The following is a 27,669-nucleotide window of genomic DNA, read 5'->3' as shown; positions in this document are numbered from 1 at the left end:
TCAAGGGAGAGCTCAAGGACACGGCCACGGGCTACAGCCGGGCTTCTGTGGTCTGGGGGTACTGCTCTGGAAGCCTGGACCTTGGCCCTGGAAGCTGGGTTTTAAAGCCACCACTTGACTGAAGGCTCTTTCATCACCCAAGGCAGGATTTATGAAGAGTCACCTAGCCCAAAAAAGAGAAATTAGAAAGCTCTGCTCAGTGCCTAGAGAAACAGCAGAGAAAAGTGGAAACTTGTATGAATTTATGGACAAAGAATAATCTATGAAAATATGAGATGTGTATCCCAGAACATTACACAGATGTAGATCTAAAGTTAAGAATACACTAGAGTGTCAGAAGTGGCTGTGTGAAAAACGATGCGAGAAGTCATTGACCCTGGTAGGAAGTTGGAAAAGCAAATCCAGAGGCATATGATGTCCACAGGAAAAAAAGCACCACCACCAAAGAATTTAAAATAACAATCTGAATAATCTATACAATTTACTCAAATGAATAGCAGGAAAACATGATAGCATTCATAATAAAATGTATTTAGTACAAGATCTCAGGGTCTCACTACATAGATCAGACTCAGTGATCCTCCTGTTTTCACCCTCCCAAGCACTGGGATTATGGTATGTACCACCACGCCCAGTCTCAGGGCTGGCATGGCACACTGGGGATCGAGTCTTGCTCCCTGTGTCTGCCTAAGCAGGTGCTTTAATCCACTGAGCTATTTGGCCGGCCCTAGGATATTAGTAAAAGTAGAAATTCTACACATAAAAGAGTCATTGAGTTCAAAAATTTAGGACTGATCAAATAGTTCAGCAGATTAAAGTGCCTGCTTAGGCAGACACAGGGGCCGGGGGTTCGACCCCCAGCTTACTGTGCCAGCCCCATCCCCAGGGTGCACTGAGACAGCAATTGAGACTGGGCATGGTAGTGTACACCTGTAATCCCAGTGCTTGGGAGGCTGAAGACAGGAGAATCACTATGAGTCCCATCTACCTAGTGAGATGCTGTAGACCCTGTACTAAAAAAAAAACAGTCATCAAAATTTTAGACATGATTACAAGCCAGAATTGATATAAATGAAGTCATGATTAATGAGAAAAAGATAGCTATGTGGAAATCAAACAAAATGCAACATAAACAGGTAAAGATATATTTAAAAAATAAGAAAGAAACAATTGCAGACAGATAACAGATTCCAACATAAGCCAAATCATGTTCTCTAGAAAGAAAAATAAGAAAGAAAAAAAAAGTTGAAAAAAGGAAAAAACCATTCAACTCAATAAAACATGAAAACTTTCCAGAATATATTAATAGCCTCATGACCTAACTCATCATGTTGAAATTGATATGAAACCATAAATACCAAAGAAAATCACACACACTGTCACGACAGAATGCCTACAAGGGAATGCTCCATACATGGGCGAATTTCTCACTGGCAAAAAGATGAAAAGAATAGAATGGCATTTTCACTGAGCTGAGGGAAAGGGGTGCTAATCTCACATAAAAAACCCAGACACATTTCATTTAAGAATAAAGGTAAAATAAACATATATGTAAACAAAATCTTAGGTTTCAAAAACCCTTAAGGAAAATTACTGGAGAATTTTTATTCCGTAAGAAGGAAAATAAACCCTAGAAAGAAGGAGTAAGACACAGGGCACGACAGCTAGAAAAGCAATTATAGGGAAGTGTGGGGAGTGCCTGAGCCAGTGCTGAGCTGCAAGCAGATGAACTCTTTGGGGATCGAGCAAGGCCAGGCCTGAGAGCATGGAGCTGCAGAGGGAGCTGCTGGGACCAGAGGAAGGCTGGCCCAGCGGGCGTCCGGCCTTGGTGCTCCCGCGTCCCTCCCTGGAAGCACACACAGCTTTGAGAATGTTTCCCTTTCACTGTTCTCAGCAAATCACTGAGACCTGCACTTTTCACTCCCTGGGGAACTCCCTGACCCCTTTTACTGTGTATAAATAAAGACTCTGGAGTTAGGGCATTGTCGCTGCCACTCCATCAGAAAGGTCAGATCCCACCTAGTCCCAGCTTCCCTTTTAGTCTGTGTCTGGAGTTTGTCTCATAATCTCCAGTCACTGCCTCTCAGAATCCTGCTCCCCATGCAGGTCGCAGCAAACTCTAATCAAAGATGAACTACAGGAACAAGAAGAGTAACGAAAATCTTTAAAGCATGAGAACACAGGGCAGAAGCGAAGCGTTACCTAAGACAGCAAATGGGAACAAGATGGTCAGAACTACATTGTTCTGGAATCATCCTATTGTTTAGGAGTGGAATAAAGACTTTTTAAAGAGAAGTCACCAGTAAAAGAATAGTAAGAACTGAGTGGAATAAGCGCCTGACTTCAATCCCTGGTTCCACAAAAAAAGAAAAAAAAAAAGAAAGCTTGATATGGAGAGAGCTTCACAGATGGGCACAAACCTACATCCTTGTTCTCCAGAACATAACCTAGACTGTGCCTGTGCCTTACTCCGATTAACCGGAACTATGTTCCTGAGTTCTGGTCCATGGAGTAAGGACCCCATGTCGTGTGACCTGTTAGGCTCAGTCTGCATCCCACAAAAATCAAGTTTCTCTGTGATCATTCAACCTTCTCTCCTCTAGCAATTAATTTCAGAGAATCCAGAAAGGACTTGAAAGCATTATGAGTTCACTGAAATTTTAAATTTTGGTGTAGCAATTATGTGAGTGTGAATTATACCATTAATATTATAGATGGAAGGGGAAAATAGAAAAAAAGTCAGGGGCTGGAGAGATAGCTCAGAGGTCTAAGCGCCTGCCTGGCAAGTGTAAGGATGCGGGTTCAATCCCTGGTACTGCATGCTGTGCTGGCTCCACCCCAAGCCAGCCACCGAGTCTGGGTGTGGTGGTGCATGTCTGTAATCCCAGTGCTGGGGAGGCTGAGACGGGAGGATCACTATGAATCCAAGCTGTCTAGTGAGACTCTGTATCAAGTACATAAAGAAGAGTTTTTTTATTTAAAAAAAAAAATCAATAAAGGGCCAGCCAGCAGATTAAAGCACCTGCTTAGGCAGATGTAGGGGCCAGGGTTCAATCCCCGGTCTGCAGTGCCAGCCCTGCCCCCAGGGCACAGTGAGACAGCAATTGAGACTGTGTGTGGTAACACACACCTATAATCCCAGCACTTGGGAGGCTGAAAACAGGAGGATCACTACAAGTCTGATCTGTCTAGTGAGACTTTGTACACCCTGTAGACCCTGTATTAAATAAAAATAAAAATTAAAAATCAGTAAAAAGACAAAATCACATGACAGGAAAAAAATATATATATATATACACATAGTGATAGCATTTTAAAAATGACTCCTTTGTTTAAAAACAGTAATTTTAAGATTGTGTTTTTACGGAAATCCAGGTAATATACATGTAAGACCTCAGAGGAGTGTTTTTGGTTTTATGCCAATGAAAAAGCAATAACCATTTGGTAGAAATTGTACTTCAAATTTTAAATTTTGATCTTTTCCCAGGTTAGCAATAAAAAAATCATTCTATTTTTCACTTTTGGTGTAGTATTCAGTAAATTACACGAGATATTCAATGCTTCATTATAAAGGAGGCTTTATTTTGATAGTTTCACCCCAACTATAGGCTCACATACACATTCTGAGAAGACTTAGGTAAATTTGACTAAGTCTATCATGTTCAGTGGGTTAGATATTAAATGTATTATGATATTTTCAGTTTATGAGGAGGTACCAGGGCATAATCTCATAAGGATAGAGGGATCTATGTACAAACAACAGAGTATTATTTGGCATTTAAAAGGAAGCGAGAGGGCCAGCAAGATAGCTCAGCGGACTAAGCGCTTGCTCCACTGCGCCAGAGAAGGAGGCCAGGTGTGGTGGCACATGCCTGTAATCCCAACAGCAGGGGAGGCAGAAAACAGGAGGATCACTCCAAGTCGGAGCTGCATAGTGAGACCCTGCCCCCCACCAAAAAAAAACCTTAAAAAAGGAAAAAAAAAAAAAAGGGCTGGAGAGATAGCTTGGCAGTCTAAGTACCTGCCTGGCAAGCACAAGGACCCAAGTTCAATCACTAGTACCACACGCCATACCAGCCCTAGAACCCCGGGCATGCTGTGCCAACCACAAAACTGGGCATGGTGGTGCATGCCTGTAATCCAACTGCTGGGGAGGCTGAGACAGGAGGATCACTATGAGTCCAAGCTGTGTAGTGAGCCCCGAACCAAATAAATAAATTTTTTTAAAAATTTAAAAAGAGAATACTGACATATGCTAAAACATGAGAACGTTGAGGACATTAAGTAAAATGAGCCAGTCACAAAAGGACAAGTACAATTGCATGTATATGAGGAATCTCAACCAGCAAAACCCACAGGGCTAGTGTGGCATGCGGCAGGAGAGACTGCCCACTGGAACAGGCTCTTGTGTTATCAGCCAGCCTGATGTGTTCTATCTGGGTGTGGACAGGGCTGAGATAGAAAAGGATGTCAGCCGTTGGCCAGGGGAGAGGCAGAGTGTATAGGCCTTAGAGAGGGAGTAACTATCCTGAGAAATCTGGGGGTGGGATGCCAGGCCCAGGTTCACAGAATGTGCAGACGTGTGGACAACACCAGGCTCTGCCCACCTGGGAGGCCGCACAGCCTGTCCTGGGCTCATCTTTCTGGCCTTCTGTCCTGTGTTCCAGGGGCAGCCCAGCCCCTTTGTGGATTTTGGCTGTTTGCTGAGAACTGCATGTTTGCAGAAAGCATTCTCCTCCGAGCCAGGTGTGACAGATAGAAAATATAACAATGGTTTCCAGAGGTTGAGGAACAAGAGAAATGGTTGTTTAATGGAAACAGTTACAGTTTTGCAAGATAAAAAAAGTTCCGGATGGCGTGGTGATGGTAACTCAAACATGGAAGTTCAAGGGATGAATTTCACCTTCTTTATATTTTACCACAATGCAAAACTAACCTGTAATGAAAACATACCGTACACAAACTGAAGAAACAAAAAGGTGATTGAAAAGAAAACAACACAGCAAACTACCCTACCCAGTTCTAGAACAGTAAGAACCCTTCCCACATCCACACTCCCCAGGGCCAGCCAAGGACCAAACTTGCGAGCAGAAACCTTACAAAGGACAGCATTCTCAAGCCTGCGAACTCTGTTCGCAGAGCATGAAATCTTTGGTAATTAAAGACATGAAAAATTAGAATAACAGACCATTGTACACCCATCAGAATGAAAAAGAAGCAAAACCACTAAATTCTTGCTGTGGTAAGACTGGCCAGTACTGGCAAGGACGTAGTACAATGGAGATGCACGTAGAGCTGTTAGAAGTATACATTGGTACAGCCATTTTGGAGAACATGTTCGTAAAGGTGAGAAACTTCATCGATTAAAATTTTTCACTGTACCTACATGAAAGATTTTTAATTTTTTTTTTTACTTATTCATTTGGTACAGGGTCTCATTATGCAGCTCGGACTCATAGGATCCTTCTGTCTCAGCCTCCCCAGCACTAGGATTACAGGCATGCACCACCACACCCAGTTTTTAGGCCAGCACTGTGCACCTGGGGCTCTGGGACCACAACAGCATGTGGCACCAGGGATTGAAATCTGGTCCTTGCACTTGCCCGGCAGGCACTTATGCCACTAAGCTATCTCCCTGGGCCACATGAAAGATTTTTCATACCATGAAAATTTGGGGACAACTTTAAAGCCCATTAATAGAGGATTGGATGGATTTATGATACGATTAGTTAAAAATGAATGAGCTAGGATGCTTGTGAGAGGTGGGAATCAGATGGCCAACCATGAGGTAAAGGTGGAAGGAAAGAAAACTCAAGCACGAACTGTTACAAAGGAAAACAGAGATCCACAGACTAGAAATTTTGAAGGATCCATCTCAAAGCCCAGTATTTAGTGAGGGGAAAAGTAGGCAAAAGATACTTATAGCTTAACCTGGGCATGGTGGCATAGGCCTTGTATTCCCAGCATTTGGGAAGCTGAGGCAGGTGGATCACTGTGAGTTCAAGGCCAGGCAGGGCTGCATACTGAAACCCTGCCTCAAAATTAAAAAAAAGATACTGTTTAATATCATGTATGTATATTTTCCATATCATGTATGTATCTATCATAAAATATTACTATATATTCATGAATCCATTTATGTATAAGATATGAAATATGGATGAAAATGAGATAAATTTTCCATTTTTTGCATATTTGAAATATTTCCTAATTAAAAAACCTATAGAAGCCATCAAGGTCTATTAGAAAGTAAGGTCAAAAACGTAAGCTATAGCCTCTAAGATGTGGGAAAAAAGTAAAAATGAATACAGAAAATGACTGTTTTCATTGGAGTCCCAGAGTAGAAATGGGACTTCCAGGGGGCACCAATGGGTGAGGCTCAGCCACTCAAGTCACAGAAAAACAAGCAGAGGAGGTGATGATGAAAATGAAAAGGACTTCAATTTCAGTGTGGCTGTACTGGGAAGACAGGCCTATGGGCTGTGTTTGGGGTGTCTTTGGGTGGGGGACAAAGGCTGGAGCTGAGGGGCCTTGTGTCACTGGTGAGCTCAGTTAGATGTAAGCTGGCCTGTCACAGGGGGTCTTACTGGTGTCAAGGAAACTGCCACTGCTCTGGAGCCGATCGTGTTTGGTTTAAAGGATTTTTATCTGTCAGGCCACAATCCTGGAATCTGAAGTAAACTGAGGGAAAGAGCACTTCAGAAAAGGACAAGTCAGAGAGAGGCAAAATGGACTCAGTTGGGTTAATAAGTGGATCCTCCTCATGTTTGGAAATAGGGATGAAGCACGTACAGAAGAGCACGCCTGGCAGCCTCAACTTACTTACACAAAGAAGAGAGGTCAGCTACCAAGGAGCAGAGGCAGCGCGGGGGAGGGACTGCAAGGAAGGCGTCAAAGGTCACTGAGAACAGAATGAGAAGGGGCCAAGCAAGGACCTGTACAAAGGCTCAGCTGGGAAATGTGCCACGAATGGGTGCCATCCACAGGCGCCAGCTTCCCAAAGAAGTTGGATGTGACATCTGAGGTTTGGGTGGCTCCTGGACACGCGGTGAAGACGACGATGCGAGTGACTGCAGGGTGCTGGCTACAGAGGCATCAGACCGCCAGCCTGGAGACTGGGCTGCATGAGGAGTAAGTCTGGAGGAAACTGTGGTGCAGACAGCAAGGTAGACCTGGGAGGCTGGAAATCCCTGTGAGACACGGGGCAGAGAAAGGACGGGGGGAAGGCAGAAGAGGCTGGCATCCGAGAGGAGGCTCTTGGAGCAGCACTATACCGGACGATAGCATCCACACTCTTTCGAAAGGTTATTTCTTTGTGTCTTGCTGCCAAGAGTCCCTCGATAGCACCTGTCTGCTTCTGATTTTCCTAGGACAATCAACCAAATGTTAGAGGCCAACTCCAGAGGAACGGTCAGGTCAGCAGGGCTGAGTGTCCAGTTCAACTGCATCATCCCGAAACAGCTGATCTCAAGGCATTCAGTCAGCTGTTCATTGGAGGTGGATCTGGGTGCTAATAAATTAGCCTTGCAGTCAGGCAAACTTCGATGAAGCTTTGGGAAGCGGTGGCCCCTGGGAAGCCACTTCCTCAAAGGTAGGCAAGGCCCCAGATGTTACAGTATTCAAACACAGGAAGAAAAAAAAAAAAGAAGACATGGTTAATATAATGCTCTGTCCACAAAGGCTGGGTCGAATGGATCTGAGGAGCCACAGAGAGGTCTCTTCAATTCCCAAATTAGAGCCTCCTAGGCAGAGAAGTTTCCAAGTGTTGGGAAGTTAGTTTTCCAAGTGTTGCCAACTAGTGATATTCATGAATTTCATGGATTTCACTAGTGTTCTGTCATACTCTGGTGAACTTTAATGAAAATAATTATTTAACGCTTACATAGGCAACTGTTTTTATGTTACACATTGTCAATGAAATAAAACATTGTCAAAGGTCATTGCAAATCCAGAAATTATGGGTCATGCAATGCATCCTTATTGCCCCTAGGTGGCACTATGGTTCGTCGTTCTGGCAAGAGTCAAAATTACAGCCCGCAAAGTACAATTAAAATTTTTTTATTGTAAAAAAGAAAATGGCTTTGCAACAATTCTTAATAATTCACGAACCTCATGATTGTCCAAATATGCCACCAAAAGCCTGCTCCTCCCAAAGCTGCTAGTATTCGAGCTTTGCTAATCCTGCTCCAAATCTCTAAAACTACGTGTGTGTATCCGTGTCGGCGTCTGCACATTCTTCTGTGGTGAGAGGATCCGTGTGCCCAGCAGAGTTCTCCAGTTTCTGTGGCCCTCCTCCTCCCCCACTAAGGAGGCAAACACCAGTACTCTAATTCTGAGTCAGTCACGCCTGTTTGAGCACTGACCAGGGTCTGAGTTCATCTCTTTATGATTTACCAAAACTAACCTGAACGTGAAAATACCTTCTCAGATACCGCTTCTTGACCCTTAAAGCTTTTTCTGCACCATGTTCGAGATTGGTAGCGCAACAGCTTTGGATATCCACAGTTAGGTGGTAGCAAGCTGTCACGGGCCTGCGAAGCAGATACAGCAACTGCAAGGCAAAGCAGAGATCCCGGCAGGGAGTAAGCAGACGCGCAGGGAAGACCTCTGATGGGTGACGAATCGCCATAAAGCTACCAAGAGAGAAACCGCATCAAAAGGTGGAGCGAGAGTCAGCAGCCTAGAAACAGGCGCCTGAAACCACGGTCCTGTGTGAAAGTCCACCCAGTGGAACGGCAGATTTCATTTAGAAATATGACTAATAACTGATGGAGAAGGAAGCTGGTGACTGTTTTTATAGTCATGAGGTCTAGAATGCAAAAGTGTGAATTTCTCAGTAAGTGACCCTTAGCTGTAGTCTCAAGCTCTGTTTTTATTTGATAGCAGGAATAAGATAACATGCGACACCGCATCTCTCTGAAACTCACTGGCGCTGGCGAATACTCGGGCCCCGTGGGGCTCTGCACCTGCTCCCAGCATCGGCGTCCCGTCCACGCCGGACCCGCTGACCTCTGCTGCGGGCGGGAGGCCTCCTCCGCCCTCCGCTCCGAGTGACTGCGCCCTGGCCCGCCCCCTCCACAGTGCTGCGATCCCTTGAGTCAGCCACAGCTTGCAGCCGGGGCCTCCCGGGGAATCCGCAGCGTCGGTTCTCACCATAGCAGCTCTGTGGTTCGCTCTCGGATACATAAAAGGCAACCAACGAAGAGCTGCTGATTCAGTGAGCCCAGGGGACCCTCTCCTGGCCTTTCCTGCATTCATCGAATTTTCTCCCATTTCTCCCAACTGGAAACCATGACAGGAGGCCCTCACTCAGTTCTCTTCACCAACATGCGGTCCTATCAAGGTGAAGCAAACTTACAGCTTCAATTTTATACTTCATTACTAGGTCTTATTCCATTCAACTAGCAAAATAGGCCTTCGGAGCAGGTGTTGTGATTTTACAGAGAAGAAAATTGAAGCTTGAAGAGTTGGAGTAATTTCCCTCAGGCGATGAAACCAACAAGCGATAAACACAGAATTCAAACCTGACCCCATCTAACTTGAATACTATAACCCTTTACTCTTGTGTCATATACTAAGCCAGTATTTTGGGTTTGATCTCTCTTTCAGATTTGACGACAGTGGCCACATTGAAGATGTGGCAGTAAATTTCATACTGTGGGAAATCCATGGCAGGAATGATTATAGTTACAATAACAGCATGAAGCAGGTATGGTGTCTGAATTTAAACAGAATTTGGCATGAAATTAGACATGGCTTTCTATTGTAAATCTATACATAAAGTATCTAAGGAAATCAGAACCAGGAAGGTGGAAAACACCAACATCGCTTCCAATTAGGTTACATGACTACTGAAATTCATTGATGAAAAACTGAATGCATCGTCACCCAAAAGACATAAAGCAGTCAGAAAAAAGATAAAACAATGTCTGTAGGAGGATGCAATTATGTATGAGCATTTTCTTTTTCCTCCAACCCATACTTAATATTTATTTATGAGTTTGCCTTATTGAATTTATGCTAAACTAAAGGGACACATTTTAGGCTATTTGACCTCTTTACATACTCTGACCTTTCCGATGTTGGCCTCAGTATCCCTGCGCTCCCCTACTTCTCTTCCATCTTCCATTACCAGTTGATCTAGGACGCCCAGGTGAACCCCTCGTATTCTGTGCTTTCACTTTGTAGGACACAACAGACAGGAAGATTCCCCCAATCACCACACATCACCTGCCCGTCTGCCCTCGACAACCTCCCACCATGCTGGTGCTTCATTAGACATTATCAGGGTTGATTCCTGAGCTTCCCCAAGAATTTTGGGCTCAGACAAACCAAGGGCTAACTCTTGTCCAAGTGGCATTCTTCTCTATCAGAAACACTAATTACCCAAGATAACTCTGACAGCAACCTGAGTTCCATTTGCCATTTTTTGGAGTACTAAAAACCTGCCTTTCAATTAGGTGATCAAATAAATCTATCTCAGAACACATCCTCTGTACTTGTCCAGTGCCCAGTACAGTGTGCAAGTCCTTTGGTCTACCTTCTCTTCACAGCCTTACCCCCATACTACTGCATCCTTCCTCTACCTTGGTCCAGACTCCCATGATACTCTTCTTCCTCAAACCTTTCTACTGCACTTTATAGCTAAATGTCCCTGCATCTTTCTGAAATAAAATTTCCTCAGAGGCCACATCTGTCCTTACTGGTCTATCTAACCAAAGGTGCACATCCTCTCACCCATATGTGTAACTATTAGATGTGTGGGGTATGGTCTCCCTAATCCACAGTACCATGTGCACCAGTATCTCTCCACTCTCCACTAAGACTTTTGTTTGAGGATCCTACTGTGTAGTTGACATCTATTCCGTTTCTACTTGCTGATGTCCTATGCTCAGAACTTGATCATTTTTCCTCATGTTCTGAAAATAATTATAGATGGCCTCTGGGGTCTGTGATCCATCACATAGTGCCACTGCTGGGAAGGGTTCTACACAGGACCAACATTTCCCAGACACACAGGCATCTCGGTGAGGCCCTGTGACAGCTCGTGTGGTTACGTGTCATTTCCGGATGAGGCACCTACGAGGGAATGCCTCTAACTCTGTGCTTCCCATCTTACCTCCTATCAGCACGTTACAGAACACTTAAGGGTAGAGTAGATGAGAGCTGAGTGAAAATGGTCCAGGGAAAGGACTTCAAGCAACCTCTAGATAAAAAAAAACTAAAAAATAAATAAATAAATAAATAAAATCTAGCTCCTAGTTCATTTCTTAGAGTCACCCATCCAAACCATCTATCTAATCAGGGACATTTGCACTAGACTATGTATAACCAAGAATTAAATTTTTATTCTGTAAATCCACTGAGAGTTGTCTCACATAACCCAGACTTCTGTTATGTTGCACGTTCTCATCTCTCCCTCGCTACTTGGCCTGTTTTCTTCCCCTTCTTTTCGTATCCAGGTTAAACTCTATAGTCAATCTTTTGCCACAGTCTTGCTAATTCATATATCTCACTTCCCAAGGATTGTTCTAGGTTAGACATTGGGGTGTTCTTTTGTTGTTGTTGTCATTTTGGTACTGAAGATTGAACTGAGGACCTACATGTGCTTGTGCCACAGAGCTATCTCACCAGCCCTAGGCTGGCCACTGTTATTGCACCTTTGAATACCTGAGCAGTGGGCCTGGAGCAGTGTACATGGCCTCATCTCTTCTGCGCATTGTGTTCTGTTTCTTCAGTTTGTCTCTCCTATTAATTTTCCTGTCAGATACTTTTTTTTTTTTTTTTTTTTTTGCATAACTGGGGATTGAACTCAGGCCCTTGCACTTGCCAGACAAGCACTTATTCCACTGGGCCATCTCCCCAGCCCCTGATACTTCTTATTTCTAAGGATCTACTTTTCTCTTTTGTTTCTTCTACAAATTCTTGTTTTCTACTGTTTGGATTCTGAAATTTGGAGAGGTAAAGTTTTCACTGACCACTCTGTCATTTTTTTCCTTCGTCTGGTTCCAGATCTTTAGTTCTTTACTTATTTATTTTGCTACAAAGTTCAGACTCCTAATGATCCTTTTGTCTCAGCCTTCCCAGTGCTGGGATTATAGGCATGTACCACCACACCCAGTTGGTCCCTGATTTTTTTAAAAGAATATTTGTCAGATAAAAGTTCAGTTCACCAAGAATATAATAATTGTAATTAGGGTGCAAAATTTTAATTTATAATTATATAGTTTTAAAGCATATAAACAGAAAGTTGAAATAGAAATAGGCAATAAAAGTAATTAAACTTGCTAACAAAACACAGGAAAATGACATAATATTACAATAATAATTAATGAAGGGCTGGCCAAATAGCTCAGCAGATTAAAGCTCCTGCAAGCAGGCATAGGGGCTGGGGGTTTAATTCTCAGGCCTGCCATGTCGGCCCCACCCCCGAGGCTCACTGAGACACACTTGAGACTGGACGCAGTGCACGCACCTGTAATCTGAGCTCTTGGGAGGCTGTAAACAGGCAGATCAGTACAAGTCCCATCTAGTAGTGAGACCCTGAGCACCCTGCAGACCCTTCCCTAAAATACAAAATAAATAAATAAAATAATTAATGAAAAAGTTACTTGACCAAGAGTTTACTATCTGTAGATAACATATGTAAGTAAAAGTTAGAAAAGTGTAAATAAAGAATAACTTCTTTAACCTAATAAGATACAGATGCTAAAAAGTTTTAGTACACATTGTAAGAGGTGAAAATTTGAAAGGCTTCCCTCTGAAATTAGGAAACAAAGGTAGTTGTTTAACACCATTTTTATCCAACACCATTGTTGGGGATCCTTGTGATACATAAAGAATAAACAATAAAAATTAAAAAGATGTAAGAGTGGAAAAGGAATATAGGTGACATATTAATCATGTGAAACAATTACAATTAATGGATTTACGAAGTTCTCTCAATACAAGCTCAAGCTGGGGAGATAGCTCAGTGGCATACACACCTGCATGGCAAGCACAAGGTCCTGAGTTTGATCTCTAGTACCACCAAAAAAAGAAAAAGAAAAAGAAAAAATTAGATCCCAACATAGAGACCAGCATACAACTTCAATACAAGGTCAATATACAAAAGTTCCTGTGTATTGCAGCAAATATTTAGAGCATGCAACTGTTAAGAATATAAAATTTTCAGTGGCACAAAAATATTAATACTTGGAAATCAACTGCTATGACATCTTGCACACAGCTGTATGCATGCACTCTTTTCACAGAGCGGTTGTTTAAATGAAGCCCAGACATGGAAGACCATGACCGAGCTCCACAAGGACCTCCCACTGGAAGAAGTCTGGGGGCCGGAGGTAAGAACCACATCGCTGCCCCTGTGGAATTAGGAGCTTAGCATTCTGGTATTAACAAAAGCTTGATGAAAACACTTTGGACAGCAATATCTGTTGGTAAATCTGACCTTACTTTTATGTTGATAATTATGAAAAATGCTTCATCTTAATGTCTGTGGATTCTTGCTATCAGATTAAGTTTCACTGCAAAATACCTGAGTTTGCAGCTTACTAAAGACCTAATAAGCATGTTGAAAGTAAGACTTATAAAAGGTTATCTTTCTCTCTTACTTCACTTATTTGGTTTTTTTCCTGGGGCTGGAACACACTTTACTGAAAAATCAGGTAGTCAACAAGGATTTCCCTGGCCACCATACCCATGACAGCCATTGCCCAGAAATGCACAGATCTGCTTTCCCTATTTTCTTTAGTATCATGGGCAATTATACCTCCCTGATACATTAAATAGCCTACTTTTAATTTTATTATTATCTGGCTCTCCAACTAGAATGTAAGCTCCAAGAAGAAAGGGAATTTTGTTTATTTTTTTTTCACTGCTGTAAGCCCAGCATCTAACTGTTGTAGATGTTCCACACATATTTACAGACTGAATTAAATAACTAGATTCTTCTGCTATCATGAAGAATAGTATTCTGTTTAAAAATCCCCCAGTACCACATGCTGCAAATCCCAGCATGGTGGCACATGCCCATAATCCCAGGATTGGGGAGGCCGAAAACAGGAGGATCACTATGAGCCCAAGCTGCGTAGTGAGACCCTATGCCAAATACATAAACAAATAATAATAAATACGTATATAAATACATAAATAAAAATTATGATCATATGGAATTAAACTAGTAATGGAATCAGTTCAAACCAAACTTATTCTCCTGACTTTTTGCTGAAGGATATCCAGGAGTCTGGCATTGAGATGGGATATAAATGGTACTATCGCTATCCCTAGATCTTACAGAGGCCACCTGGCTGTTCTTAGAGTCTGTGAAAATGTTCCAAGGAAGCCATAAGCCATGAACCACCACAGAGCCTGCTTCAAAATAGGAAAAAGGACAACGGGGCTCTTTACCATCTATCAGACTCAGCAGGAAGGCTTATTAAAGCAGACTGCTGGCCTCACCACCACAGCTTCTGAATCAGCTGATTGGAGCTGAGGTCCAACATCGGAGTTCTAACAAGTCCCCAGATAATGCTAATACTTCTGGGGAAGCACTGAAAGAGGAGTTTACAATCTAGAAAGATTTTGGAGGGCACATGCCAAGCCCTAAGTGTTCTCTTCTGCTGTCTGAGAAACAAAGAGTTAATTCAATCTCGAGTCTGGATAGCATAGCAAGCAGGCGTTTGCAAGGAATTATTACATCCTGCTGAGTAAGGGTGCTCTCACAATAGGGTGCCAGTGTATAGTACGGTGGTGACAATCACGAAGATGCACGCCTTCCTCCTGAAACATGAACTAAAAATGAAGCAGCTTCCAGTTCTTGAAGATGCACTGATTGCTCTGCAGTCCTCATTCTACAAGGATGAATGACGCTTGCAGAAAGGAGCTCAGAAGCAGCTCTGAGGACTGTACATTCTCAAGGGAAAAAACACTGGAAGACTCATATGCAGAAGTGGCGTTTCCACAGCTTCTTCCAAGTTAATGTTGGAGATTAGGTGCAATGGTAGAATGCAGGTACTGCCTGGCTGGCCACTTCCATGTAATACAGGACAGGATTGGAACCTCTGGGCTGGCTGAAAATACTACACTGTCCTCCCCCAAAATAGAATGGAATTTATAAGACTAGGGGATGCTTGCTTTCCCAGAGACTAGATGACTTGATGAAGTGCTGGTTTGCAAATGACAATAATTCAGGGGAGTCCCATAATATACAGGGAAATAGCAGATGTGACACAGACAACAGTGTAGCAGTCAGAAGGATGGCTCTTATGATTAAAGAATAAATACACACACATAACTATAGAATGATTCATTTATACAAAATAAAGGACCTGCTAATAAAGGAAAAAGGGATCTGTTCAGTGTGAAGGCAGTATCCACCTTTTAAAAAAAATTCACAAGCCAGACGGTAAATACTGAAGTATATATAAATAAGGATAAAAGAACGAGGCAAGAGACTGTTGTGTAGTCAGAGATTACATAGTCAAATAGAGGAATTACATCATGCATTCCTGACTACCTCCAAAACCTAATCCATAGAGTTAAGGTGGAACACTGTTCACACAATTCCATTGTATTTGCAAACATTAAAGCACGTGGGAGAATAAGGAAACGATACCGCCAAGCAAGCCCATGTCTGTTACTTATTCAAAGGCTAAAGAAAAAATCTGGTGACCTGAACAGCAACTGAGCTTCACACCCATTCTTGTGAAAGAACAGCAGTTTTTCTTTGGGTCCAATCCTGTTATTGGGCTAGAATCACTTTGCACCTAGGCCAGTCTGGACAGTGGCCTTGCCATCACTGCCTTCTCTGTGGCAAGCTCCACACTGACACTCTTGGCTGTCAGCCATCCCTTAGAAGAACCCTCACCTGTGTCCACGGAGGCTGCCATTCCTAGGTTCCTACTCCCGAATCTAGTCTGTTCACAAACTAAGGACATGCGGGCCTGTGTGCAGTGCCCCATCAGAAGTTGTTTGCTGGATGACTCTATCTGCTGTTGGTATGCCAAGCCAAACACCATCAGTTACAGCGGCAGCCTCCCTCAGCTCAGCACAGGTTGTTCACATCACATTCTCAGGGCTTCTGCTGCTTACACCTCCCTGTGCATGAGCCGGGTCACCCACCCTGCTTCCTTGGCGTTTCCTTCCAAGAACTCATCACCACCACACAGGGTGGGGGTGGCATAAAACAACTGGATCCTTTACGACGACTAACTAAAGCCAGATAATGTACAACAGGTCTGTTTCATTCAAAAATTTCTTGACAGCAGAGCCCAGGATGTACAATCCAGCATTGTCCCTCTTGTAATCTCTTTCTTCATTGCATGATCTTCCATGCTTTCCCCAAAGCTCTCTCAAGTGCAGCTAGAACATATGCATTCTCTGTCCCTGATTACTACTAATTTCATTTGCTCTTTCACATCACAATATCATTAGCATGAGGAAGGGAGCCACAGCCCAGGCAACCAGCCAGTGGTGTACACACAGCTGAGTGCTGGTTAGCCCGTCCTCACTATTTAATCAAGCTGTACTCTTGGCTGAATTCATACTTGTTGCTACCAGAATATAAATGACAAGCAGTCTCTTCCTCCTCCTTCTCCTCCTCTTCCTCCTCTTCCTCCTTCTCTCGCCGGCCTGTACACTCTTAATCCAGTGACTTGTATTTCTGTCCAAAAATGCATTTTAGCTTCTAATTTTATTATTCCAAACAATACTTCTGCAAGTTGGCTAGAGCACTGCTACAGAGATGAACTACCTTTAAACATTCCTCCTTGCAGCTCCTCATTTATAATTGAAGTTCTTGGGAGAGAAATTTAGTAGAATGCACAACTGAGCTGCCCTACTCTTGATCCCAGCTATATCCTAGAGTAGGGAGAGAAAGAATGTGTGTGCCTGTCTGCTTCTGCAGTAAAAGGCGTAGATCTGGAATTACCTCTCACTCTGATGTCATCAAAAAGGAATCAGAGTTCTCTTGATGATGCATTCAGGATAGACCAAAAAAGCGAGAGGAAATATCCATAAGGCTAGCAGAGAGGAAATATCCATAAGGCTCTCATTTCATTCAAGATGCGTATGGAATTAGCTCCAGCCCTTGATGAGAATTTCATCTCCTCGAGGAAATGAAGAATAGCTGGTTGCTGGAATGGACATAACAGAAATAGGGCAAGTGTCCATAGCCTCACATTTTGTGACATCCAGCACAGTGGAAAGCAGGCGTAATGAGAATTGTACTTCATGCTTCAATAAAACAGTTTCCAAAAATTGCAGAGAAACCCTTTAGGATGTATGATCAGTAGCAAGGTCTCCAGAGAAAGTAGGGCAGGATTGCCTGGCATACCAAGTAGCACCCTTGGCAAGTTTTTTGAGTGCAGGGATAGAGCTAACCCAAAAGACTGATTACCAGAGCTTATTCAGTGTGGATCTAGAGCAAGAGGTAGCGGGTACAGAGAGTACAGCAGAGTCTTGAGTACTGGGAAAGCAAAGTGACTTAACACTGGAAATTAAAGCTCAAAAGTAAGTCAACAAATACACCACCTACTGTGTGCTAAGCTGGAGACACAACAGTAAACAATAAGCTTCTTTTAAAAAAGCAGCAGCAACAATAACAAACCAGGTATGGTGGCACATGCCTGTAATCCCATCACTTGGGAGGCTGAGGCAGGAGGATAACTACAAGTTGGAAGCCAGCTTAGGCCACAGAGCAAGACCATGTCTCAACATACGAAATAAAAATAATGATAATGAGCCTCTTTCTAGAGCTTATCACTGTCACCATTTAATTGTGATTGAATTTTTTATCTGTTATGTTGTTATGAGAAACTCCTTTGAAGACTATGCAGGAGTTGACTGATCCCAAGGTTCAATTGACTGGGAAGGTATTCATAAATGAGAAATACTTCAACATATGTAGGGAATAGGAAAAATATGCTCAGAGTGAATTTTGTGCTCTGTCACAGAATACCTAGATCAGGTAAATTATAATGCATTAAAATTCACTGGCCTATGATTGGAGGTTGGGGGCCAACAGCAAGGCTATATCCACATAGCGAGTGTTATAACCTATGTAATTGTCTCCATTTTTGTGACTAGAACAGCATTTTGTTATACCACTCTGTATGTTTCTGTTATAACCTACGTGATTGACTCCATTTTGTAACCAGAATAGTCATTCTATTATATACCTCTGTATGTTTCCACTGTAACTTTATTAACGAGGACTGTCTGACATAAGCTGACAACTTAGACTTCATCTTTGTGGCTCAAGCTGTACGTCTGGCCTCTGAACACAGTTTTGTTAATATTCAAAATATTCCTTTGTTCTGAGCAACAGATTGTTAAAAGTAGTCTACACAAAGTTTCCTGTGATTAGCCTCATAGCCTAAGATAACTTTCTGTTCCAAGGTCAAGTCCCTGTTCACAATGCTTCTTGTGATCAGTCCCATATCTTAAGGTAATAACTCTCTGTTCTAAGGATAACTCCCTGTTCCCAAAATTATCTCGATACCTTTCTGTGACATCCTGTGATCAACACCATGCCATTAAGAATTAATTATTTGTTCCTAAAATTGTAACTGCATGTTAAAAGAATGTAACCTGTTTCCTGTAAGTGGATGCTGACCCCAGTGCTGCATTCCCTTGCGTTCAAGTCACCCCCCTCGTTGAGGTTTTCAGCTTTAAAAACCCTTGTCTCGGGCTAGGGAGATGGCTCAGTGGAATAAGCGCTTTCCTGGCAAGCGCAAGGGCCTGAGTTCAATCCCCGGTTCCGCCAAAAAAAAAAAAAACCCTTGTCTGCGCACATACTTGGAGACAAGAGTACGTGCCACCGCTGAGCTCAGCTAAATAAAGCGCTTTTAAATTGAGTCTGGTTTTTGATTTTTGGGTTACAACAGCGAGAGAGTTTTTGCCGTAGGGTCTGTGACAGAAGGCTATGAGGAGGGAAGGTAGGGGCCAGAACCAGCAAGAGAGTGAGCCAGAGAAGCCACTTATTCTTGTTCAAGGGATCCACTTCGGAATAATGGGACTCCTTCTGTGGCAGAGGCGTTAATCCTGTCACTGGATTACCAGTTGTAACGTTGATACATTGCGTCAACTTGAAAAGTTTCAAAGTTTAATAAGCAATTCCGCAGGGGGCCAGGGTCCTCACTTTGTAAACATCCTCATCCTGTGCAAGAGGAGGGCATGGAGATGGTGTGAGCTCCCCACCCGGGGGAGCCTGGAGGCTGCTTAAAAAATAAGGGAGGAAGAGGGCCCCACTTTCCTGCCATCACCACACTTTTGCTCTTATGACTTTTGCCATCTTCTGCCACCTTGAACTGTTGCCCTCTGCCATGTGCCACCCTGCCTTGGAGCCAGCTGATTATGGACTGAAACCTCCACAAACTGTGAGCTAATAAACATTTCCCTCTTCAATTTAGGTGTTGGGTATTTTGTCTCAGCAAGGAAAGAAAAGAAACTAAGACAACAGGTGCCCAGGGTCCAAAGGCTCGCACTAGATTCCACCCCCAACACCTTTCCACCAGGGACCAGGGTTCCCACATGGACCTGTCACATTCCAACCGCAGAACCCATGAAGGGTGTTGCTCGGGCCAACGCTCAGACATGGTGCAGCTAATTGCCTCACAAGGCTTCTTATCTCCTTCAAGCAACTTCCTTTTCTTTCCTGGTAGAGAAGGAGTCATCAAGTAGAACGTGAATGCATTGAAGAATCCAGAAGCAAAGTTTATGTATTTTTGTAGGACGAGTCACCTGAAAATTTTAACAATCTTTTTATCTTGCTTTTAGTTTTCATAAAGAAATTTTTTAAAACATCGGCTTGTTTCATCTGTGATTTAAAGATATGTAAAAATATTCTGTGGTTTGTATCTTGATACACACAAGAAGACACAGTCATGGTAATGAGGTTAAATAAAAGCTCCAGGGGAAGGTAAAAACTCACAGATGTATTGCCGCAACTGTGTCTAAATAGTTTCTGTCCCCCATTAGCCTCTTTGGAGGATTACTATGTCTAAGGATCTGTGGGTCTCCGTGTGATGCATGCTACCTGGGGAGAGATGGCCACAGGAATGAGGTAAAGACGGACAAGAAGACAAGAGCTGAGTTAGGTGGCGACTCGTCTGCCGCAGGAAGCTAAGAAATTGATCAAATGTGTGTAGGTGGGACTGGCTTCAGTGCCTAAAGCAAACAAGCTACCTCACTCCTGAGGTAAATATCCTGTTTGGTTGAGGTCAGCTATTAGTTGCTAGGCAACCTTATGTCATGGGTTACAAACTTCTGCAAAAGTATAAAAGATCATTTTGTTGTGTGTTGTTAGTCTTGTCCATCAGACAGACTAGTGACCACCTAGCCCAGCTTTGTCTTGTCTAACTTTTTCATTCCTGCCACTGTGTCCCCCCTGGGTAGGACTGTCTGCACTGAGACCAATGGATCCCTATACATGAGCAACAATATGAATGTTTATTTATACTTTTGCAAAGTTAGTAACACGTGACACAAGGTTGCCTAGTGACTAATAGCCCACATCAACCAATCAGGATGCTTACATCAGGACTGAGGTAGCTTGTTTGCATTAGGCACTGAGACCTAGTCCCACTTACACACATTTGACCAATTTTCTAGCTTCCGTGGCTCCCAACACTACATCTTGTTGGTTTAGGGAGATAATATGCTAATAGACAGGCACTGTTGAGCCTATAACCCCAGCACTTGGGAGGCTGAGGCAGGAGGATTGCTATGAATTTACATTTAAGGCCAGCCTGTCCTACAAAGCAAGAGCCTATCTCAAAGAAACAAACAAAAGAGTTTGAGGCTAGTCTGGGCAATTTAGCTAGACCCTGTCTCCAAAAAATATTAAAAAAATAAAAAATGCTAATATACCCTTAACATCCCAATTTAATTGTTTGAAAATACAAAATAGCCAGATGTGATGGCGAGTGGCTGTAATCCATGCGAGGCTGAGGGCAGGAGGATCATGAATGAAGTCAGTGTGGGCCACACAGTGAGTTCAAGGCCACCTGAACTATGCTGCAAAACCCTGTCTGAAACCAAACAAAGAAACACGGGCTGGACACATAGGTCAGTGGTGCAACACTTGTTAATCATGTAAGAAGTCCTAGATTCAATCACCAGCCTCAAAAACCTAACAGCATTTGCTTTCACTAAGTTTCACTTTTTATAAAATTTTTAACCAATATAAGGGCTGGGGATGTCACTCAGCAGCACAGCACCTGCCTGGCAAGTGCAAGGTCCTCAATTCAGTTCCCAGTACAAATATATAAAAATGCAATAGAGTGTTGTAATTACAATTACAGAATAAAAAGAAATAGCCATTATATCTCTAATATTTCAAGATAAATACATGGCAGTAGAATTTTATTTTAGTCCAAAAATGATCTTTGTTCTTGTGTTTGTTTCTTTTTCAGAACTACAGGCCCTGTTTTTCTTATGCTATTGGAAAATCAGGAGACTTAGATCAGCCATATGAAATTATCAACATTTCTAATAAGAACCACATATTTTGGCCCTTGCACCACTCTGGAATGTATGTGTTTCGTGTGAAGATCCTGGATCCAAACTACAGGTCAATATAAATGATCTATTATGATGATTTTAAATTAGTTCCTCACAATTAAGTTTTTGCTTTCTGGATCTAATTTGAGACTACCTAAGCATCTGATTGTTGTTAGTATTGCTCTATTTGCTTTTTCATTTTATAGCAATCACATAAAACATTCCATGGGGGTGAGAGATTTAATGTTAACCATTAATCACTCAGTTTGAAATTACATTTTGAGAACTTTACTCTTTCATTTACTATATTTCACAGACCTAGTATAAGCATAATTTAAGTCTTTAAGATGCTTATAATTAACTTGAGGTTAAATCAGAATGAAAACATGAGATATTTTCAAGTATAAGTATTGTGTTAATAATTGGACCAGTAGTAATTCAGAGGTGAGAGAGATTGATGCTATTTTTGAGCAGTAGAAGAAAACTTCCTGGAGAACACCTTATTACTGAGTAACCCCTATCCAAAATGCGTGGGACCAGAATTGTTTCAGATTTCTGACTTTTGTTCAGATTCTAGAATATCTGCCTATATATAATGACATATCTAGGACACATTTCACCACAAAATATCATTTACGTTTCACATATCCTATACACAGTGTAAAGGCAATTTTATATCATGTTTCTTTTGTTCCTGTGTTGCTTCTCTGTTTTGTTCTCTGTGTTTGTTTTTTGATCTGTTAAAAAGGATATTACATCAAATGCAGGTGAAGAGCTCACAGGGCAAGGCATGTGGAAAGGGATACAAAGTTTCAATGCCCTATCTGGGTGCATTAATGTCCAGGAACCTCCACGTGTTCACAAGCTCTCTGTACCCAATGCGTTTGCATTTTATGGAGGCATTATTACATAGGCATGATTCATTAAATCCCTGGCCATTGGTGATCAGTTTAGCCAACAGTCCCTCTCCCCTCTCTGGAGATGAGGTGGGGGGTACTGATGTCTAATTTTGGCTCCCTCTGTGATCAGTGCCCTACTGAAACTGCCTTGGGATTGCCAGCCATCAAGCAATCGGTTTACCGAAAGAAACTTGTCACTTATTTTGAAGATTCCAAGGATTTTATGAGTTGTATGTCAAATGAAGAAGGAGGGGAAAAAAAAGATTATCACGTATTTTATAGTACCACAGCTCACCTCCCTGGTTTTCTTACGCTACTGGAAAACCAGGCCCTGGTTTTCTTAGGGCCTGACAAACACCTGGCACACACCTGTAAACCCAGCTATAATACTTGAAAGACTAAAGCAAGAGCATGGCAAGTTCAAGGTAGCCTGGACAACTTCATGAGACCCTGCCTAGAAATAAAACAAAAAATGCTGGAGGTTTAGCTCGATTGCAGAGTGCCCTTGGGTTTGATCCCCAGTACACACACACACACACACACACACACACACAGACATACAACTCAAAAGACAGTGCGACATTACTAGAATCTCATCCCTCATCCCACTGTCATAGTGTATGAATATGTCTCCCAGGGCAAAGCCACTCGGGTTTACATGCTTAATTTGACCTTATTGGGTCCCCAAAGCATGAGTGTTCTTTGCATACACAGTGTTCCCCTTCCAAGCATTTGGTGTAATTTTCCTCTTGCTCGGAGCTTCTTTCAAAGATCAATTTGATATTGAATTTCCCTTATTCCCTAAATTATTCATTCATCTGTTTACCTTTGACCCACCACATAAAGTCAAGTGTAGAATATTCCACTTGTGGCATGACAGGTTTTAGAGCATTCCAGATTTCAGGTTTCCAGATTAGGGATCCTCAGTCTGTAAGACTGACACGGCCACTAGACTAGAATAAACACTTCCAGTGAGAAAAATCACACTCCTAACGGAATGAAACTAAATGTTAGCATATATCTTCAGCTTACATAATCATGAAGGAAGATAGATAGCTCCTTGAGTACGGAAGGTAGAAAACAAAAAAGGGAGACAAACAAGGTGATTCATAATGCTTAAGTAAATTTCAACACGTTCTTGAGAGCCTCTTCTATTTTTCACTATGAGTGTGAAAGCATAGTTTTAGGGAAATAAACATAGGAGCAGCATTAAGAAAGGACAGAAGGAAAATAAACTCTACGTAGGTAAATGAGAAGAGTGCTGTGAATAAGGCAAGAAGTCAAAGGAAGGTCTAGTGGCAAGAGAATGGAAAGAAAAGAGCAAAATACTGAAAGTGTGTCAGGAAATATAAGGTTACCTTTATGTAATATGGCAAATGAAAGAAAAGGAGGAATTAATGTGGTTTAGTTTTCCAGACCAGGTGATTAAAATAACATTTTTGCAGTGTCAAAGATAACTGGGTGGTTTTTCTTTGGGGATACTTTTTTGTAAGACTCTAAAATTTAAACACAGGGATATTCTCTTATTTTCAGTTTTAGGGAAGGGTCTACAGGGTGTTCAGGGTCTCACTACTAGATTGGACTCACAGTGATCCGCCTGTTCACAGCCTCCCAAGAGCTGATATTACAGGCGCATGCCACCACGCCCAGTCTCATGGCTCAGTGCGCCCCGGGGGCAGGGCCAGCGCAGCAGGAAAGGGGATCAAAGCCCTGACCCCTGTGTCTGCTTGCAGGCACTTTAATCTGCTTAGCTATGTGGCCGGCCCCTTTTACTAATTTTTACTGTCGTAGTTTACTCTATATTATTATTGAGGATTTCAGCAGAAACCCTAAATGCTAGGAGGGCAAGAGATGATGTACTCTGAACCCAGAGAGAAAATAACTGCCCACATGGATTACTATGTCTAGCAAAGCTAGCCTTCAGAATTAAAGGAGAAATAAGGACCTTTTAAAATCAGCATAAAGTCATGTATAACCATTAAGCCAGCATCACAGAACATGGCTAAAGGAATCCTACACACTGAAGAAGAATAAATAAGTTATTGAGAATTAGCAAAGACTCAAACATTAGTAAAATACCAAAATGATAGGAATTAATATGTACCTTGCTATAATAATCCAGAATATAAATGGCCTTAATCCTATAATTAAAAGACACAATTGACAAATTGGATTAGAAACAATTCTTTGGTGTATGCAAGGGCATGAAAGAGATAGAAAATGGTATTTCAAGCAAATGGAATCCAAAAACAAGCAGGAGTAGCAATATTCACTGCCAACAAAGAAGGCTTCAAGAAAAAATTCAAAGGGACAAATAAAGTCATTCATATTACTAAAGGGAAAAATTCATTATGAAAATATAATCATTGTAAGCATATACATACCAACCATCATTGCCATGAAATAAGCACTATTCAACACAGACAAAGATCTTAGTAGAATGTTAGTGGGTGAGCTTCATAATCCAGTCTCACTAATAGATAGCTCATCTAGATATCAGTATTAAACTACACTATGGACCAAATGGACACCCACAGATAAGTCAATCCAACAACTGCAGAAAAAGCCTTTTTTTTTCAACAGCTCATGTAACTTTCTCCAAAAGACATATTTTGGGCCATAAAGTGGGCCTTACAAAATAAAAAAAAAAAAAAAAGTGGAAATAATTTCCCACATCTTACTAGACCACAACAGAATGATACCAGAAATCAACTAAAGAGAAACTGCTAAAACCATTCAAACACCAACAAGTTAAAAAATACATTTTTGAACAATCAGTGGGTCATTTTAGAAACTAGAAGGGAAATTTTAAAATTTCTATAATCAAATGAAAATGGAAACACAACTGTTATGATTTAAATTTAAAATACGCCCTGGAAGTCTCAGGTGTCAGAGGTGGGGCTTGGTTAGGAGGGTTGGATTATAGGAGGCACGACCTGGAAGGCTGCATTCCTGATACTGACACTGCTCCTCTCCTCTCTCTGCTTAAGATAAGAGTATAGGCTGCCATGGGCTATACAACTTCCCTTTGCCATGCATTCCCTCTGTCATTTCTTCCTTATATCCAGGCAACTACAGAAAGACTGGAACCACTGGCCAAATAAATTTTTCCTCCTTCAAGTTGTGGATGTTGGAGTGTTTTGTCCCAGCAGTGGAAAAGTGATTAATATGTACCAAATACCAGAATCTGTGTGATACAGTAAAAGTAGTTCAAAAAAAGGAAACTGATAACAATGAGTGCCTACATTAGACAAAAAAGCTATCTCAAACAACCAACCTAATAATGTATCTCATGATCTTAGAAAATTAAGCCAAACTCAAAACCAGTAGAAAGAACAAAAATAAAATTACAGCTGAAATTAAAGACATAGAGACTAAATGAATAATACAAAGGATCAATGAATCCAAGAATTGGTTCTTTGAAAAGATAGACAATATAGATAACCTTTAGCAAACTAACCAAATAAAAAGATAGAAAAACCCTAAACTAGTAAAATTAGAAGTGACAAAAGAAGCATTACATATTAAAATAAAAAAGGATGTATTATAGTAACTGCTACTGAATTTAAGAAGATCATTAGGAATTACTTTGGAAATTAATATTCCAATAAGTTGGAGAATGCAAAAAGAAATGAATGTTTCTAGACATACATGACCTTCAAAACTGAAACAAAAGGATATTTTTAAAAAAAAAAAACCTAAACTGATCAATAACAAGGAATGAAATTAAAGCAGTAATAGTCTCCCCACAAAACCTAGGATTGGATTCCCTTCCAAATTTTATCAGACCTTCAAAGAACTAACAACTACTTTCCTCAGATTATTCTATGAAATACAAGGATGGAATACACTTTCAAACATATTCTATGAGGCCAGGATCACTTTGATACCAAAACCAGACAAGGATACAACAAAAGAACTCAGTAGATCAATATCTTTGACAAACAAGATGCAAAAAGTTCTCAATAAAATTGCAGCTGAATTCGACAATACTGTGTAGAGATCATACACCATCATCAAGTTGGTTCTACTCCAAAGAAGGATGATTTAACATACCCAAATCAATAAATTTAATACAATACATTAATTGAATCATGAATAAAAATCACAGAATCCAATATCCCTTAATAGTGACAGCCCTGACAAAACCAGATATAGGAAGACCTTGCCTCAACATAATAAAGGCTGTGGATGACAAACTTACAGTCAATATCATACTGAATGAGACAAAATGAGGAAAACATTTCCTTTAAAATCAAGAACATTCCTATTAAACATAGCTCTTGAAAGTTTAGCCAAAGCAATTAAGCAAGAGAAAAAAAAAATAAATAAATGTGATATAAACAGGAAAGGAAGAAATCAAGTTAGTCCTGTTTGCAGATGCTATGATTCTATACAGATGCCTTAAAGACATCAAGAAAAGACTCTTAGAACTAATAAGGAAATTCAGCCTAGCAGGATGCCACATCAATATATAAAAATCAATAGCTTTTCTATACACCAATAACCAGTCTGCTAAGAAAGAAATCAGGAAAGCAATCCCATGTGCAACACCTTCAAAAAAATTAAATAAAATCCCTAGGAATAAACTTAGTCAGTGAGATGAAAGATCCCTACAAAGAAAACTGTAAGACACTGAAGAAAGAAACTGAAGAAGACTCTAGAACAGAAAGACTCTAGAACATAGAAAGACTTTAGAACATAGAAAGAACTGATTTCATGTATCAGCAAAATTAATACTGTAAAAATGGCCATGTCATCAAAAGTGACCTGATTCAATGCAATCCCCATCAAAATACCTTCATTGAACTAAAAATACCTTCACTGAACTAGAAAAACCAATCTTAAATTCATATATAAGCACAAAAGACCCCAAATAGCCAAAGAAATTTAAAAGGAGCAATGCTGAAGGTTCATGATACACAATTTCAAAATATACTAAGAGAATATAGTCACAAAAACAGTATAGTATTGGCACAAAATCAGAAATACATGCCAATGGAATAAAATAGAGAACACAGAAATAAACCCATGCAGCCACCGCCACCTGATTCTCAACAAAGATGTCAAAAACATATGTTTTTGAAAAGACAGCCTTTTCAACAAATGGTGCTGGGGGAAAAACTGGATATCCACATACAGAAGATGGAAACTAGATCCCTGTCTCTTATTGCATATAAAAATCAACTCAAAATGAATTGAAGACATCAAGACGAAATGAATTGAGGACAAATGAAGACATAATTAAAGACATAATCCTTGTGGTGGA

At 41.3% G+C, this 27,669-nt stretch overlaps 1 protein-coding gene across 1 annotated transcript in view; it reads left to right on the top strand.

The window, feature by feature from the left end:
- The window catches only part of Catspere (catsper channel auxiliary subunit epsilon), a 184,278-nt gene that overhangs the window by 144,411 nt on the left and 12,198 nt on the right, over window positions 1-27,669 (top strand). Inside the window, 3 exon segments of the mRNA XM_012513723.1 lie at window positions 9,610-9,709; window positions 13,254-13,340; window positions 21,414-21,571. Of these exon segments, the coding sequence (XP_012369177.1) occupies window positions 9,610-9,709; window positions 13,254-13,340; window positions 21,414-21,571 (345 nt within the window).

This window comes from Octodon degus, unplaced genomic scaffold (genome assembly GCF_000260255.1).
Source record: "Octodon degus isolate 3935 unplaced genomic scaffold, OctDeg1.0 scaffold00017, whole genome shotgun sequence".
Lineage (NCBI taxonomy): Eukaryota > Metazoa > Chordata > Mammalia > Rodentia > Octodontidae > Octodon > Octodon degus.
This window is presented reverse-complemented; position numbering and strand designations above follow the sequence as displayed.